The sequence below is a fragment of the Xenopus laevis genome, chromosome 2S (genome assembly GCF_017654675.1).
Source record: "Xenopus laevis strain J_2021 chromosome 2S, Xenopus_laevis_v10.1, whole genome shotgun sequence".
NCBI classification, from domain to species: Eukaryota; Metazoa; Chordata; class Amphibia; order Anura; family Pipidae; genus Xenopus; species Xenopus laevis.
In genome coordinates, this window is record NC_054374.1 from 89,833,270 (window position 1) to 89,850,644 (window position 17,375).

General features: G+C 37.9%; 1 protein-coding gene and 4 non-coding genes across 5 annotated transcripts; all 5 read right to left on the reverse strand.

Moving 5' to 3' along the window:
- Positions 1-378: 378 nt before the first annotated feature.
- Positions 379-16,600, reverse strand: cct6a.S (chaperonin containing TCP1 subunit 6A S homeolog). The gene is given in 14 exon segments (NM_001092611.1): positions 379-717; positions 1,839-1,911; positions 3,211-3,313; positions 3,551-3,684; positions 3,822-3,969; positions 4,139-4,235; positions 5,056-5,138; positions 6,457-6,616; positions 7,267-7,377; positions 10,104-10,207; positions 10,790-10,963; positions 11,735-11,869; positions 13,109-13,172; positions 16,368-16,600. Coding segments are annotated over 14 exon segments (1,596 nt in total). The 5' UTR covers positions 16,505-16,600; the 3' UTR covers positions 379-644.
- On the reverse strand, positions 3,009-3,142 carry LOC121400870. The gene has a single exon (XR_005965992.1). It is a non-coding gene; the product is annotated as a small nucleolar RNA SNORA22 (small nucleolar RNA).
- LOC121400871 lies at positions 6,299-6,430 on the reverse strand. Its single transcript, XR_005965993.1, has one exon. It is a non-coding gene; the product is annotated as a small nucleolar RNA SNORA22 (small nucleolar RNA).
- Positions 8,775-8,901, reverse strand: LOC121400866. The gene has a single exon (XR_005965988.1). It is a non-coding gene; the product is annotated as a small nucleolar RNA SNORA15 (small nucleolar RNA).
- Positions 12,745-12,882, reverse strand: LOC121400864. Its single transcript, XR_005965987.1, has one exon. It is a non-coding gene; the product is annotated as a small nucleolar RNA SNORA15 (small nucleolar RNA).
- Positions 16,601-17,375: the final 775 nt, after the last annotated feature.

Sequence of the window (17,375 nt, forward strand, 5' to 3'; positions counted from 1 at the left end):
TTCTGCCTGACGCCAGGCAGGATGTTTTTGTTGTTGCAGTCATAGATTGTCAGTCTATTACTGCCTTTCCAAGTTATCTGGAAACCCGCTATCCAGAAAGCTCCGAATTACGGAAGAGACATTTTCCAAAGACTTCCTTTTAATCAAATAATTTTAGAAAATGTCTTCCTGTTTTCTGTAATAAAACTGTACCTGTATATAACTCATCCTTATTGGAGCCAAAACAATCATGTTGGGTATATTTAATGTTTAAATAATTTTATAGTAGACCTAAGGCATGAAAATCCAAATTATTGAAATCCGGAAAAAACTCAAGAGCATTCCAAGTCCAAAACCTGTATATTCAAAAAAAAAAAAAAAAAAAAAGCATAGTAAATGCTAAGTGAAGAGCAACATTTTTAATTATGTACAAAGACAGAAGTTCAGCTTGTACATTTCAGTGCCATAAAAAAAATGAATAAATAAATGTTGAACATTGGAGGTTTTCGATAGGTGCTATTGTTTTACAGCTGTGGGAATAGGTTTTACAGAAAGTTTATTAAGCAACTTCAGCAAATCAGTAGAAGCAAAGAGCAAATGTTTTCAAATTTGAATAAACTTCCTAATTGAAACATAAGAAAAAAAGTGTCGCAACATGGCTATATTCATCCTTTTAGAGAAGACATTCCTGCCCTCATAATCTCATCCACCAACAGGATATTGCTTGCAATCACAGTACTAAACAAAAAAAAGAAAAACATAGGAAAGAATTAGCATGAGCACAAAATCAGTTGTGTGACGATTTACTAAGAGACAAAATACCTTATAGCAGTGCCACATATCTATTTAAGGCCTACTTATAGTCAAAATTAAACAAGCACTGCCTTAAAAATACAATGCAAACTAGGGGGCCCAAATACTAAAATTCTGATTTTTACTTGTTTCATGAATTGTATTTTCTCAAAAAGGTTGTTTTTTTTTTGTCCACTAAAACGGTAAAAATATAGGATTTAAGTGTAAAAACCGCTAATACAAAAGCAGCCAAGGTACTATAGAAGCTAATGGGAGCTGCGCTGATCCTACTGGACCCTTTTTAAACCATTCAGATTTTGAGATTTTTTTTTGCTAGTAACTGTCCAAAAAAAAAAAAAACTCACATTTTTTTTAGAGGTTTTAGAGATATTCGTATTTTTAGTGCATAGTGATTTTAAAGGCTTTAAAACAACTAAAATTCAATCTTTAAAGGAACAGCAACACCAAAAAAGTAAATGGGTTTTAAAGGAAAGGCAATATAATGTAGTTTTGCTTGGCACTGGCAAAACTGGAGAGCATGCTTCAGAAACACATTTATATAAACAAGCTGCTGTGTAGCCATGGGGGCAGCCATTGAAGGACAGGATACACAGTAGATAAGATAAGTTCTGAAGGATTCCATTGTATACTCCAGAGCTAATCTGTTATCAGCTGTGTATCCTGTGCCTTTACTCCTTTTTCGGCTTTGAATGGCTGTCCCCTTGGCTACACAGCAGTTTGTTTATATAAAATATATATTTATGAAGCAAATACACCAGTTTTACCAGGGCAGCACAACTGTTGTATTTTCATTACTTTAGGACACAACATTTTTCAGTGTTACTGTTCCTTTAATGAATGTGTCATAAAATTGAGCATGTTATAATGCATATTCTTATGAATAGGTCAGGCATATGCTTGCCACACCAAACTAAAAATGTACAGGCTTCTGCAAATAAGCAAATGTGTATAGAACATTTTCAAAGTGCAGAAGTCAGTATAATGTTCATTTAATATAAGAGCCCTTGATTAAAAAATAGCAAGAGAAGCATAGGTATCGAGATTACCAGGAATGAAGCAGTTGCTTCTTAACACTGTAGTTATCCCAAATTCCTGCCTCGGATGAAATCATTGGTTCACCTAGAAATGCAAAAAGTCAGTACTGATGAGAATGGTAAAAACTGAAATGGGGAGGGAGCAGAGGCAGATTATAGTGCAGTAAATGTTCACAGTTCAGTCAATTTGCAGAAGAGGCGATCTTTAGCCATGTTATAATTACCCCTAGCCAAATTACTTGGCCAATCACACTCTGGTAGAACTGTACTACTGCTGATTACACATTACTCAAATGACAAAAAAAAAACAATTCCTGCAATAACTGGATTAATCAGCCTGTAGAACAGGTTGTTAGCTCAGTGCGTTTTGCCATCTATCTGTGTGATCTAATTGCATGAATATCCAGTAGACTGACCTGTGTCAGATATGCTTCATGTGATATTGATGAACAGAATGCAAAGCTAGGTTCATAAGCATTAAACTATAGAAACAAAAAGCTATTGAGTTACTCAAATTAAAATTCAGCTTACTTATTTATATTTTGCAATAACAATAGCTAAAAAATAGGGAAAGAACCTTATTTAAATTTCAAATTATCAGGTCAGGTTGTTGACCCTGCCTTCCAAATGTATATTATAACTTACACTCACATTTGTATACAGGCAGTATAAGAACAAACCTACAGACCCAGGGGCATTACATATAAGATAGAAATTCTACTTAAGAACAAATCTACAGTCCCTATGTAAATTGAAATTTATACATTTACTTATTACATACAACTACAGAGGTCGGTCTTAACATAGAAAGGTAAAAGTAAATATGCTCAAAAAGGTAAACAAATAGTGTTCTGCAGTAGACAACACACGATAGAGGGGATTGGGGCAGGTGGTTTATTAAAGCTAACTGCGAATAAAGGCCAAGCAAACCACAGTACATTACTGTTATAGCCGCTGTATGTAAGTCGGGTGTATGTAACTCAAGGACTCCCTCTACTATATTGTACCACCGAAAATTCATAATACTAGGGAAAACAGATACACCACTGCTACACAATATAATCATCTAAGAGGAGGAAGTCATGCTTTAGCTTATCCACAACAGATGATTGTACACAGAACATACCTGCTTTTATATGAGAAAAAAGACAAAGGATAAACAAACTTGGATGTTAGAAGATAAACTGTACTGTACTTCTGAATACGTATAGAAGAAAAAGGCATCTTCTAACGCAGAGGTAAAAGTACATAGATTCATTTAGCACAGATGTAAAGCCAAGGGAGCTACAAAGCACACATGGGTGTTCTCTATGCAATTAGTATCCATTTAGGTTTTTTGTGCAAGGAAAATAGAATTGCTGTACATTGCATACAATATACATACCAGTGTTTAAATCAACACCAATGAGCTGGCCGGATTCTGAATATTCTGTCTGAAGTTTTACAAGCGTCTCCTGGGGGTCATAACCAGAGTTTTGGGCAAGCACCTTTATATAGTAGAGAAAAGAAAACATTGTACAAATGAATAAGCTCTCTGGGTGGAAAAAAAGACACAGTATCGGCAAACTAGATTTTTTTTATTTTTTGAACAGAGGTTCCTGAATGGTGTCAAGATAAATGGTGAATTATCAGCTGTTCTGGATACTCATGAATTAATGCCAAAGTCAAGGCAAAGAACCTTTACTGCAAGAACTATGACACTTTTTGTAACTATATTACTATACCTTGGGAATGATAAGGAGTGCATCAGCAAAGGCCTGAACACCAAGTTGGGCACGTCCTTTCACATTGGGTTTGTGCTTCACAAGAGCATCAGCGATTGCTACTTCCAATGCACCTGCGCCTGGAACCACAGAACCTTTCCAGAAAATTCGAGTATTAAAAGTAATTAGTTAAATAAAGTTGACAGAGCTGTCAGCAGACATTTCATGTTTGTGTACTGCACTATAAGTTTCATGCTTATACCACCCCCAAATATAATGCAAGATAAATTACCATCTTCAATTGCATTCTTCACAGCTCGAAGTCCATCCCTTATTGCATCTTTAATTTGTGTTATGGTGTGTTTATTTGGCCCCTTGATTAATAGCGTCACAGAACGTGGGTTCTCACATTGTTCAATGAAAGTGAATTTTTCTTCCCCCTAGAAAGAGAAGAAATAGCATTGTGGAAAAGAATCCATGCTCTTCTATAATGACCATGTCCTTATGATCAGTCCCTAAGCAATCCCTTTGCCAGTGGAGTTGTTCAAGTATATTACTGCTAAAATAATTAACTGATTTTAAATGGTTGTTCGTATGTTTATAACTCACCAGTGTGTATTCATAGACAAGACCAGCATGCCCTAAGCATTCTGGCGTGAGATCATCCACAGAATTCATGGCACTGCCCCCACAAGCCAAAGTCAGTCTATAAAAAGGACCAAGAATGAGTCATTAAAATTGGTCTTAAATCCCAAAATAAAAGCACAATTAGATACAGTAGATTTGGTTAAAACCAGAGCAAGAGAATTTACAGCTCCAGCACTATAAGGACAATCTATTGCATTTACAGCACCCCCCCAATCTACAGATTGCCAGTCCAGGCCTGATGGGGAGAAGGGGGGAGTGGTTTGTTCTCCTTCAACTTGTGAATATTTTAGGTGACCCAATTGGTGGTTTAAATGATGAACTGGCTAATTTTAAATTATGGACTATAAAAATTCAGAATTTAAACATACACCCCCCACCAAAAAAAATGCATTGGTTTTTATCAAAGTTCACATTCCATAATGTTGCAGGCAAGAGGACTTCTGAACCAGTACCAAATTGGGGCCAATAGTGTGGTGATCCCCTAAACATGGCCTTATACTAATGGTTTGTGTGTATGTAGGAAAGGACACACAATGCTATGATTTATCACATTTACAAAACACTAGAAATTAACATGCCATAGACAATACTGAAAAATGTCTCTGCTAAAACACGCAAATCACAATCACTCAAACATGCCTTTGTATGCATTTGAGCAATTATGCAAGTTGAGTGTTTTGGCAGACACAATTCTTAGTATTGTCTACGGCAAAATATTTCCTGGTGTTTGTAGCTGCTACAAGTAGCACTGTGTGTTATTGCCCTAAAAGCAGTTGCAGTTAAATACTGCTCAAGATTTTCACCTTTTGTTATTATTCCAAGCGAATGTAATATACAAACCAAGGGAGACATTAAATAAATGTTGACTTTTTACTAACCTCTCCATATTTCTTCTCTTTGCTCTACGAAGTGCCACAATTCCTTCTTTGGCAAGGGCATCCAAGGAAAATGGGTCAATTCCCTAAAAATAAATTCTGTAATATTATTTCTTGCAAATATTTTCTACAACAAACAAGATAACATACATTTTAAACTTTAGATTATTCGATTATAATGGAGTCTATGGGAGATAGGTAATTTCAGTAATTCTGAGCTCTCTGGATAAGGGTTTTCGGATAATGATCCCATACTTGTATGAAACCAGGGACAGCCCATAAATGGAGACAAAAATACCCTACCAATTACCTCTGCTTGCCTATAGGTTCCAACCAATAACAATGTCCTCCCGGGAAATTTTAATAGTTGGGTGGGATAAAGAAAAATAATTTTATTTATTTTTTCCACAATATACCTCAAAGCCTGCCCCAACTTCTCTTTAGTAGTAAAACCACAGCAACATTATCTTGTTGAATAACAAAAGCCTCTATTGGATTCCTGGCTCAAATCAACACTCGTGTTTGTTCGAGACTTGAGCCAGGAATCCAATAAAGGCTTTTATTTGCTATTGATATATTCAGCCAGTTGGAGTGGACAACTCTGCACGTGCACCTCTGTCTAAATACGGTTGGGTGAGTGCTGACCAATTGTTCTAGTCCCTCTCTTCAGCCTCACCTGTTAATATAATTTCACCACCCACTGAGTGGGTATTTGTGCCAAGGAGGAAGAGATGGAAAGGCTGAGAAAAAATTCAGCACAATAGTGTAGTTTAGGCAGGAGGTTTTTGGTACTCCGATAGGAGGAAACAAAACTACCCTGACAAAGTTTAAATGTGAGTCACCCTTATTGTATCATACTCTTTACTTTCCAACACCAAATTTGGCATATGTCTTCAGCGGGAGGCATTTTAAGGGAACAATTAATGAATTGGCACATGCAATATTAGAGGCCATGTGCATAATTCAGCTCTAATTTTGTTCCAGTCCCGGATCTACTGCAATAGCAAAACAAAACAGTGAAGCAGAGACAGTTGTTGGTACTGGACTTCAGCCAAAGAATGCCAGAAATGTAGACAACTGCAAATATCAGGACTATTAAATACATATGTATACATCTAAAATACAAGCCAGCAGCTGTGCTTCATATTGGGGAAAAACAATACTGCATCATAATCTGCTGTAGCCCTAAATTGAATATGTGCAAACAGAATTATTGCTGCACGATTCACATTAGGATATAAAATCAGATTGTATTGTGCTTCTGAATACGTGCAAGAGAATAAAATCTCTTACCGCAGAGGAAAAAGGACAGACATCTATTTAGCACAATCTTAAGGCCAAGGGAGCTACAAAGCACACTTGGGTGTTCTCTGTGCATTTATGATATTATCAGGACAAACTTACCTTTTGATTTAGTACAATGAAACCTTTGCCAGTATCGCCACACACTTTGTGCTTCAGGGCTATGATTTTATTTACCCTCTCTTCAATAAACGTTCTCTCTGCTTTAACCAGTTTTTCGCGTTCATCTGCACTTTTGTAAAAGAACCCAGAATTCACTTCTCTGTGAAAATAGAATGTAAAGTTTTTGTCAAGATACAATATTGTCTTCAGATTTCAAAATAAAATTAAATGCCAGGGATTGACTTGGGTCTCCTCCAATGTAATGATTTTTTTTTTTTTTTAAAGAAATCTGCAGTAAGACATTAAACTTCTATCCCGCTCCTTTGGGATACTTATCCTCAATACCAGGCAGTGATTGACTGGTAGATGAATGAAATGGACCTGACTATACAAGTATGGCTTCACAATCAGCCTTTCTGGTGCTCAATTTTTTTTTTTTCTAAACTAAACCCAATTTGTAAGAATAGAGAGCCTACGTAGCCAACCCCCCCCAAACAGCCCTGAAATGGGCAGAAAAGGCACAATAGGGTTAACATTTGCCTGACTAACTGCATAACAGAAATTTGCACACAGGGAGTCCATTTGTTCTTGGCTTCCAGTGTATATGCTTCTGTCCTCCTGTCAGTGTCAAAGACATGAAGTGACAGGCACATAGATATATACACAATCCAAAGCTTTTTTTCTGCCTTTTATGTTCTGAAAAATGGGTTTATATTTACCGATGTAAGGTGCTCAATGTTAGCTCTGCTGCAATCACAAGCTTCGTATAATATACACAAACATAGCCACATAGGACTAGAAAATACATACGTTTTTTCATATTCCAGAGACACATTGCAAGTGAGGATAAAAGCATCTTCAACTCGCTTCTTCATGTCTGGATGACGAGCTCCATGATCTAAGACAAGTCCTCTTATCAGCCTGCAGTGAAAAAATAAATTGCTTTAGATAAATATAATATTACAGAAAGTGCGTTTATTTGAAAAAAAAAAAAAAAGGAAGCCAAAGACCTAAGAAGGGGGTATTAATAATGATGGGAGGTGTTCCATCTATGAAACAGCAGAATTCTTTAGAAAGATTGGTGGGGGAAATCAAGCAAAAAAAAATCTCTTTGAGTCAATATATATTTATATATACAATGTTTGTATTTAGCAAGACCAAAAAAGACAGATCAAGGACCAACAGGTGTAAATTTTTTTTAAAATAAGCTTGCAATTAGTATATTGGCATATGGGTCATTTTCTCCTCTGGCACTTATAAGTCAGTTGAGAAAAGCCAAGTAGCTGTCTTTCCGCTTCCTGAAAGCACGTGCAAGGGACCGTCCTAGCTGCATGCACACAGAGCAGATTTCACAGCAAAATCCAATGGGGTGTATCCTATTCCAGAGCATATGCAGTGGATCAGCTTTTCTCCACTTGTCCATCTGTTAAAGGAAAATAAACGCTGTATTCTCTCTAGGGGAATTGACTTGGGAGGACTATCAGTTTACGTTGGATTCTTTTTTCGGGACAACCTAACTACCGGTAGCTTTCTATCTGTCTAAATTTGTGTATTTTGTGAATTTGTGTAATTTTACTTCTGTACTGAATTTAGGGTCTAAATACCTAACGACTAAACAGCATCAGGCAGGCAACAATCCGGAACGTCCAACAAAAGTAGAATCCAAGAGCCAAAATGGAGTATAAAAAATATAATACTTTATTTTACATTACATCTAAAAGGATAATGCCCGACGCGTTTCGTGTCGCGCAGGGACACAATCATAGGCTAATTTTCTTGAGATACAGACATATTTAAAGGAAATGGAGCCAGTTTTGGATATTAATGAATTTGTACTTTTGTGGATAAACACTTCTTGTAATATTTATAACATTAGATATTGTGTATTCTACAAATTGGCCACTAGAGACAATTATGCCTTAGGCTATTTTAGTGTTTTTTAGAACATAACAAAAGCTTGTAATTTACATCTTCTCTCAAACATCGTAAGGTACAAAAAAAAAAGCACCATAAACAGAACAGTATGATGCCCAGTATACATAGGATTACTATGTTATATGGCAACAGAGGCCCCAAAATTAAATTATTGTACACAAATATTTTAACAGGCAAAATAAATTCAGTTGGTTACTAGATACCACCCCCTGCTCATTGCCTCTGGGGAATTTCGATGAAATGACATGGGAGTAGAGGGACAGTTGAGACCCAGATTTTCTATAGACTGTATATGTTACATGTCTGGCCCCTTACTGTCTAGGTTACAGTCTATGGCAGTTGAGTGGGCAAAGCAGGAGTTTGCAAACACGAAGTACTAAAATAAGTGTGCTCTCAGCAGAACGGTGGGAGACAATATAAGATGCCACCAAAAACAGTGCCAAGATCTTTTCTTTAGCATGGTGTCTGACTGCCAAAATCACTGCAAGATTAAGCAGAATTCAGCCATGCCCAGCTATAGTTTTACACATTTTCTGAAACGCTCAACAGTATTTAAAAGGGAGTCCGGATACTGCGTTTCCGTCACTCACTAAAATGTAAACATCTTGTTGCCACCATCATTTATGTAAACATCAGATGTACATTTTGCAGTGTTTTACAATGATTTAACAAGTAAAAGTTACAGAACAAAAACAACGGGATCAGAGGGTAATGTTAAAATGAGCTTAAAGTTAAAAGCCATGGACAGATACATCATTTTCACTTTACCCCAATCGGAAAACTTATATGGAAATTCCACACAAACATACCTAAGCTTTTTGAAAAGTAAACATGATTTCAAGCAACTTTGCAATATATATCAATTAAAAAATCTACAGACTATGATTTTTGGAACAGTTTCCTAAGCCCAAGCCTAGCCCCCTGCTGATCTTTCTGACTATTTTGCTGAGCTGGCTGATTACTGTTACTTTGTATCAACAGCCAGCTGTCCTTAGACTGCATCCTCCAAACCCCACAATTCCCTGCACATGTGATTTTAATAAGGAATGGAACATCACAGTGCAATACATTGTGGGTTATGTAGTTCCTGCATGCTGTCTATACGCTGTGGAGAAGTTGTTACAATTTGTAACATCAGTGTTTAGTCCCTCCTTCCCTGCCAGGATTTCAAATGATGCAGAAAGAAGAACTGTTAACCAGCTGGATTTCAGCATAAAAAATGGCATTAATACTTTTTAAAGAAACAGGTAACTGTGATGGGTATATTAAGGATTTCTGTGTTACGTGGGCCTCTTTATCAAATTTTGGTTTGGAGGCTGGAGTTCCCCTTTAAGAATGTTAGGGATGCACCGAATCCACTATTTTTGGATTTGGCCAAACCCTAGAATTCTTTGCAAAAGATTCAGTCGAACCAAATCCTAATTTGCATATGCAAATTAGGGGTGGGAAGGGGGAAGACATTTTATTTCCCTCCCTGCCCCGAATTTGCATATGCAAATTAGGATTTGGATTCAGTTCAAACGGGCAGAAGGAATCAGCCAAATCCTGCTTGAAAAGGCCGAATCCTGACCAAATCTTGGATTCAGTGCATCCCTAAAGAATGTATATTCTATGAGAAGGGGATTTAATACACCTTACAAAATAGGTATATTTCTGCCAAAAAAGATACACAAGATAAACACCAGCCTCTGAAAGACGAAAGTTGTACTCACGTAGTATCACTATCTGTTTTGTGTTTCATCTCCATAACTTCAACCATGTACAAATCTATAGGTTCATTTGGTTGTCGAATAGCCAAAACAGAGTCCACAACAGCCTGACAAAAAAAAAACAAAACAAAACCCGCATTAACAGAAATAAATATTGCACTATTAAACTGATCAACAGAAGTCGGAGATGCAAATGTGCGAATTTCAGACTAAATACCATTTAATTACACAGTTTATGTATTTTCTGTGCCCATGTTGAAGGGGGAAGTATAAAAAGTAAAGAAAACTTATCGACAACAATTTGTACATTTGTACAAAATGTACCTGTCCCTATTACCTGCACTGCAGGTTATTTCTAGATGTATCACTGGTGCACTTTTCATCCTCCTTCTTTACAGGTGTCATATACATAACTGCTTTTGAAACCAGTATCTGTCTATTGCTATTCAAGCCACATTTTGATCTGACTTTAATATAATTCAAACATTGTATTGTGTTGTGTTTCCCCTTGGTCGTTTTGCCTGGTGCTACACCAAGCATTTTGTGAGCAACCAAGCTTCTTAAAGACCTGTATGATTCTGCAAGCTGTATTTGGAGGGCACAATTTGACCAGCATCTGTGAAAAAGGTCCCTATTACAGTGTGTGACAAATTATAATAAAACCACAGCAGACAAATCCAGTTACTTACTTCAGTTAAAATGTCAGCTAACTCGGCATGAACCTTGGTGCGAAGTGAAGTCCTTGCAACATTAATCAGAGTCTCTCTATCCATTTCTTTAGACACTTTAACTTTCTCCAAAACATCAAGTGCCTTGACCTTTGCTGCTTCAAAACCTTCAGTAACTATTCTTGGGTGAAGACCCTAGTGATAAAAACCAAAAATTCAAAATTTAGAAATGTAGACAAAACAGTTTTAAAAGGATGCAGACACAGTATACAAAATAAACAACAATAGCCACTTATTTCAAGCCCATAAGGGCCATGGGGAAGATTTGTCGGCCATGGTTAAATCTTCACTACCATGGGTAGCAGATGCTCCCAAAAATTGCTTTCCCACCTTCACTACACAACACTTGAAATTTCTTTGTGAGGTGACAAATTTGCCCATCTGCCATCACTAACTCAATTTGCTGGGGATGACACTTTCTGTTCAGTACAAAGGAGTTTTGGTTGTAAAGCCATCAGAACTTGCTCAGAGTTCTGGAATAACATAAAAGGTATGAAGTGGCAGTTAGGGCTACTGTACCGAGTGATATTCTCAGGAAATTATGATTTTTTTTTTTATTACAGCCAAACTGCCTCTCCATTTAAATGGGTAATTTATGGGAACAAGCTGCTGACTTGGTCAGGAAGAAACAAATAGGTCCACTATAAAGAAAGCATTTATAATAGAACACAAATTTCTTATTATATTATGTACACATACCAATATCACCTTGACATATCTTGAAAAATACAGAAATGCCAGAAAGCTATTCCGAAGGTGCTTGTTATAAGGGCTAATTCAAGAATCAAATATTCTCTCTCCCCCCTTGTACGCTAAAGCTAGGGAAATTCTACCACATACTAGGTCCTAATATTGGGTCAATAATATCAAAGTAAGAAATATTTGTGCAAAAACAGGACTACATACCTCGGAGATGTAAAGGTCTGCCTGCTTCAGCAGCTCTCCGATGATCAGAACATTTGATGTGGTTCCATCTCCAGTAATGTCATCTTGTGCTGTAGCTACTTTAGCGATCAGCGAGGCTGTTGGATGTTGAATTTGCTAGAAAGTAATTAAAACGACTTCATAAAAAATGTATAACAGTAATGAACAATACATTAAAATTCACAATGCAACATACAGATACAAGCAGCAATATAATAGAGAGCCCTGCCTAAATACATTATATAATCTGAGGAACACAGTTAGGTTTTTTACTACATATTTTGCTGACCCGAGATCTTTACCATGACTTTGGCGAGTTCTTGTAATAACCAAACCTTCCTGGTCTTATACAGGAGTTGACAATTCTAAGACACTAATAAAAGACACTAAGTTTGCCCAGGAGCAGAAACCCATAGCAACCAATAAGATGTTTGCTTTTAAACAGGTAAGTGCTACCTGCAGATTGGTTACTAAGGGTTTCTGCCCCTGGACAAACTTAGTGCATTTTATTACATAACCCCCTAAAGACCTTATTTATCAACATTCGTATTTGTTTAATTTTAGTGTTTTTTTCTACTTCGAACAAACAATTTGTTTTACATTTTTTTTATATTATCCGAAAAATAACAATAATAAAAAAAGGAATACCTCAAATTAATCAGTTAACATGACAAAAAAAAACAAAAAAAAAAAAAAACTTAAGTGTCTTAGAAGTGTCAACTTTTGTATAAGACTGGGAAGGTTTGGACAGCTTTTACATGACCTTGCAAGCATTTAGATGTGGAAGTTTTCCATTCAAGCTTTTCAGTTGAGTTAATGCTTGATTTGAAGTTATAAATCAAATTTGTGATTTTTAATACAAAAAAAAAACAAAAAAAAAAAAACAGTGGACACTATTTTTTCCTTTTAAAGTATTTTGGAAATTAATTGTGGCACTTAAACGTGAATAAAAATTCTCACACCTGGAGCTTACCTAAAGCATTGAGAGCATAAACTGTATTCAGATGTAATTCTGATGACACCCAGTAAAGTATGGTTCCATCAGGATAAAAGGTACAAATGAAATTTAATTTTGCATGGTGTCTGACTGCAATGGCTACTGCAAAAGCTAAAGCAGAATTCATCCATGCTACCAGGATTATTAATAAATAAATTTGTTATTGCGATCACTTCATTACCATACTTTACATACTGTATCACTGTAGTAAAAAAAACACAAACATCAATGTCAAGGAAAGACCGCCAGTTTTTGAAACGTTAACACAAACTTGGAGTATCTGGCAGATCAAGTTACTATGGGTTGAAACGGGATATTGTCTGACCCACAGAAGCCAACTCAGTGCTTGGTTCACTCACCATTTCATGAAGCAAGACATTGCCATCTTTGGTAAGCTTGATTTCTCCAGCACCAGAGACAAGCCTATGGAAAGCAGGGAATGACAACATAATAAAATACAAGACCTCACACAAACAGAAATAAAAACCCATCTGCACAGACTAAAGACATTTTTAAATATTGATTCAACAAACTGCAATATAAAAAAAAAAATTATGGGGTTTAAAAACACTAAACGGAGTGCTATAATCACAATAACTTTTGTATATAAATTGTGCTATACAGTTCATGGTTAGGCTAAAAGCAAACTTTGGTACTCTAGATTTTGCTAAATATCTGAAAATTGCAAATTGCTCTGGTAAACCAACATGCTTTCACTTGTTACAAAGTTGTGTTTAGGTGAACTTTACTTCAAGGTCTCAAAAACTAATTTTGAAACATTTGAAATAAACAGTTTAAAGACTGCCCTGCCTTCTGCTGTCTGTGGTTAGCTTCCTTTTAACTACGTTGCTAGTTAATCCTCTTATGGCACAAAAAGCCATCTATCTTTCAGGTAAAAAATCAGGCAAAAAATAAATACGGTACCAAAGCCTTTTCAAAGAAAGGATTATGAAATGACGGATAACAAGATTTTTTAATTATAAATTAAAAAAGGAAACCATGTTCTAGCAGTGGTTATTATTTACATAGTAAACAGGCCTCTATATCCCTCCAGGTTAAGCTTAATTTTTGGATTTATTTAAACTAAACTAAACAGAACTGACAATTCTTCATTGGCCAAATACTGTATAGTGCATCTGAAAAGAATATTTTAAATCAGAATCATTTAAAAAGTTAAAGGGAGCCAAGACTCAAACTAGGAATGTAGAAGCTGTATGCAGCTCACAGCACACCAGAAAGATTTCCCCAACTCTAGCAAACAGACAGTGCAGGGAAACAATACATTATATTGTCACTCCTTAAAGAAACAGTGACACCAAAAGGGGAAAGTGTTTTAAAGACCCACACTGTTAGATTTCAGTTTGTGCACTAAGATGAAAAATAAATTGGCCATTGAGACTCACAGTGATGGCTGCAAATCATTTTATGCTCAGAAATACTTCACGTGCTATTTAAAGGGATTGTTCACCTTTTCAGTCCATTTGTTTTCAGATTGTTCACCGTAAAAAAAAATTGCTTTTATTTTTTACCGTTTTAACAAAAAGTTAAGTTTGAAGTTGAATGTCTGTAGTGCAGGGGTGTCCAAATTTTTTTCACCAAGGGCCATATGCGGTAAAATACACAAACAGCTGGGCCACTCACTTGAGGTGAAGTACGTAGGTACGCTGTGCAGGTCCTCTCCATTTTTAATTGGCCACGTGGCGCGGCAATTTTTTTTGGTCACACCCCGATTACCATATTAATTTTACAAATTGTAAATAAGTAAAACACACACATACAGACACACACATAGAGACACACACAGTGACACATACAGACAGATACACACACAGTAACTCTCACACTCGATCTGTAACCGACACAGTAAGGTCTCCCTTGCCTGGCTGCAGCCTCCCTAAATCCACCCCTCCGCCAAGCATGAAGCAGTTACTCACAGATCACCAGATGCACACACAGTTCCAGTACAAACAGCATATAACAGGCAGGCCACCACCTTGATGAACAGCACCGGGATCCAGCCCAGGTTTGGCAGCAGCGTAGAAGGGGGATGGAGCCATGCTTCCACTATTGTATCAATTCTAACAGCTGCCTTTAATGAAACTCAAGGATTCTGCTCAGCAGGGACAAAGATAACAAATGTATCAACTAAATATAGCAGTCTGCGACTACTCTCCCGGACCTGCTTTAGGGTCTGGCCACATGGGCAGATTTGGGGAGACTAGTCGCCAGGCGACAAATATCCTCTAATTTGTGGCGACTAATCTCCCTGATCTGCCTTCCGCGGGCAAAATGAAAATTGCCTGGGGGCAGGCACACGGAGCACTTTGTTTTCCGAAGTCGTCCGTAATTGCCTCACGAGGAAACTTCGGGCGACTCTGAAAACGAAGCACTCGTGCTGCTGGTGATTTTCATTTTAGCCAGAGGAAGGCAGATCAAGGAGATTAGTCGACACAAAGAGGAGGATATTTGTCGCCTGTCAACTAATCTCCCCGAATCTGCCTGTGTGGCCAGACCCTTAGGAGATGAAGAATGAAACTCTACCAATCAATAATAGAAAAACTATCTGAAACCAACTGAATTGAGAAAAAAAGTGTTTAAAGGTGAACAACCCCTTTGACCCAAACGTCACTTGCCTGAAAAGAAATCAGGACGGATTTAAGGGTTAAAGGGTTTGTTCACCTTTGAGTTATTGATGATATTCTGAGACAATTTGCAATTGGTTTTCATTTTTTATCATTTGTGGTTATTTAGCGTTTTATTCAGCAGCTCTCCAGTGTGCAAGCTCAGCAATCTGGTTGCTAGAGTCCAAATTACCCTAGCAACCATGCACGGATTTCAATAAAAGACTGGAATATGAATAGGAGAGGCCTGAATAGAAAGGAGTGTAATAAAAAGTATGAATAACAATAACTTTGTAGTCTTGCAGAGCATTTGTTTTTAGATGGGGTCAGTGACCCTAATTTGAAAGCTGAGAAGAGTCAGAAGAAAAAGGCAAACAATTAAAAAACTATTAAAAAAGAAATAATGAAGACTAATTGAAAAGTTGCTTAGAATTAGCCATGCTATAACATGCTAAAAGTTAACTTAAAGGTGAAGCACCCCTTTAACAAACTATTTCTGTACCTTGAAATACAATAACCTGGTGCAGTCACCCCACAACTATTAATAGTGGTTCTGCGAGTCTTGAGTGTGTGCCCCCAAGATCAATCACTGGAGAAGCCTTTACACGTGAAGCATTTATGGGGGAAATGTTTTTGGTTGTTTCCTTCTCGAAGACTTTCTTTGGGTGACTAAACAGAAAGGATCCGGCCTACTTTAGAATTAGGATTTTACAATGGTTGGAAGGGATAAACAGACGGGAGAGATTATGAAAATGTCATCGCTTTAAAGTGATTACACCTGGAACTAACAGTATCTGACTGACAATGATGCGAGGCCCAAAGCCCGTTGATATTGACCAACGTGGATACAGATTATTAATACACTGGGATAAACGCATCTGTGAAAGTTTTCTTTTTCTCCAGTCAGACAAAAAGGAGCAGCGCCCCGCGCCCACATCTCCTCCATTACTTCCCGCAATGCTTACAGCCCATGTTTCACATGATAAGTTTCTCTCACATTTTCATGGTGCCTTTAGGCCCGAGGTTGGTCCGCAGCACGTCTTGGAGCCCCCTTGCCGCACTGATGTTCACCGCCAGCGCCGCCTGGGCTCGAGCCACCTCGGCTTTCGGATTGAGGGCTTTGACAGCGGTCATGATGTTGACGGTAGAGTAAGGCCCGGGAAACGAATCCGAAGCAACTCAGACAATGAATCAGCTAGCGGCTCCCAGCCTTCCCCACCACGCCGCTCCTGAGAAGAAAAGGGGCCGGTATTCTAGAACAATCTAACGTGCTCTGTCTGCACGGAACGCCCAGAAAAGCGCCTAATTGGCTCAATCACCCGCTCCTGCAATTTTATTGGTCAACATGTTCATCGCCGTCGAACTCTCGCGTAATTTCTGTGACAGCGTTCAAACTGCTGAAAGGAAGTGGCGGTAGCGCTACCGGGTAATAAGGGACTCGTATGGGAAATGTTTGCCATGCCACTGTCCTACCTTGCCTGATATTTATTGTTTATGAAAGAATCTTGGCGGAAACTACATATACGTTGCATTTAAACTCGAAATGATAGAGCTTCACGGTGTGGTGTCATAGACGTGTTATTACATTACATTAAGCCAGTGCCGGACCAGGTCTGTCAGTTGCCCCAGGCAACCCAGCTGGCCTTAAGCAAGCAGCTGTGCGCAAGGGCGCGCAACCGAGGAATCGCGTGCGTAACCGGGTACGCGCGTAACTGAGGACGCGTGTGCATAACCGCGCGCGTAACCATGCGCACCCGAGGACGCGCAGCCAATGGCACGCGTGTGTGGTCGTGCGCAAAGCACATCGACTTCACAGAGCGCACCCACTTTCCAATGTGGTAACAGTACCTCCCAACTGTCCCTTTTTGGAGGGACAGTCCCTCTTTTGACAGCTCAACCCGCAGCCCCTCATTTGTACTGGAAAGTCCCTCTTTTCTCTGCACTGAACAGCCAGAAAAAGAAACAAAGTTTCTCACTTAGTTGGCTTTTAGCAGAGAGCCCAGAA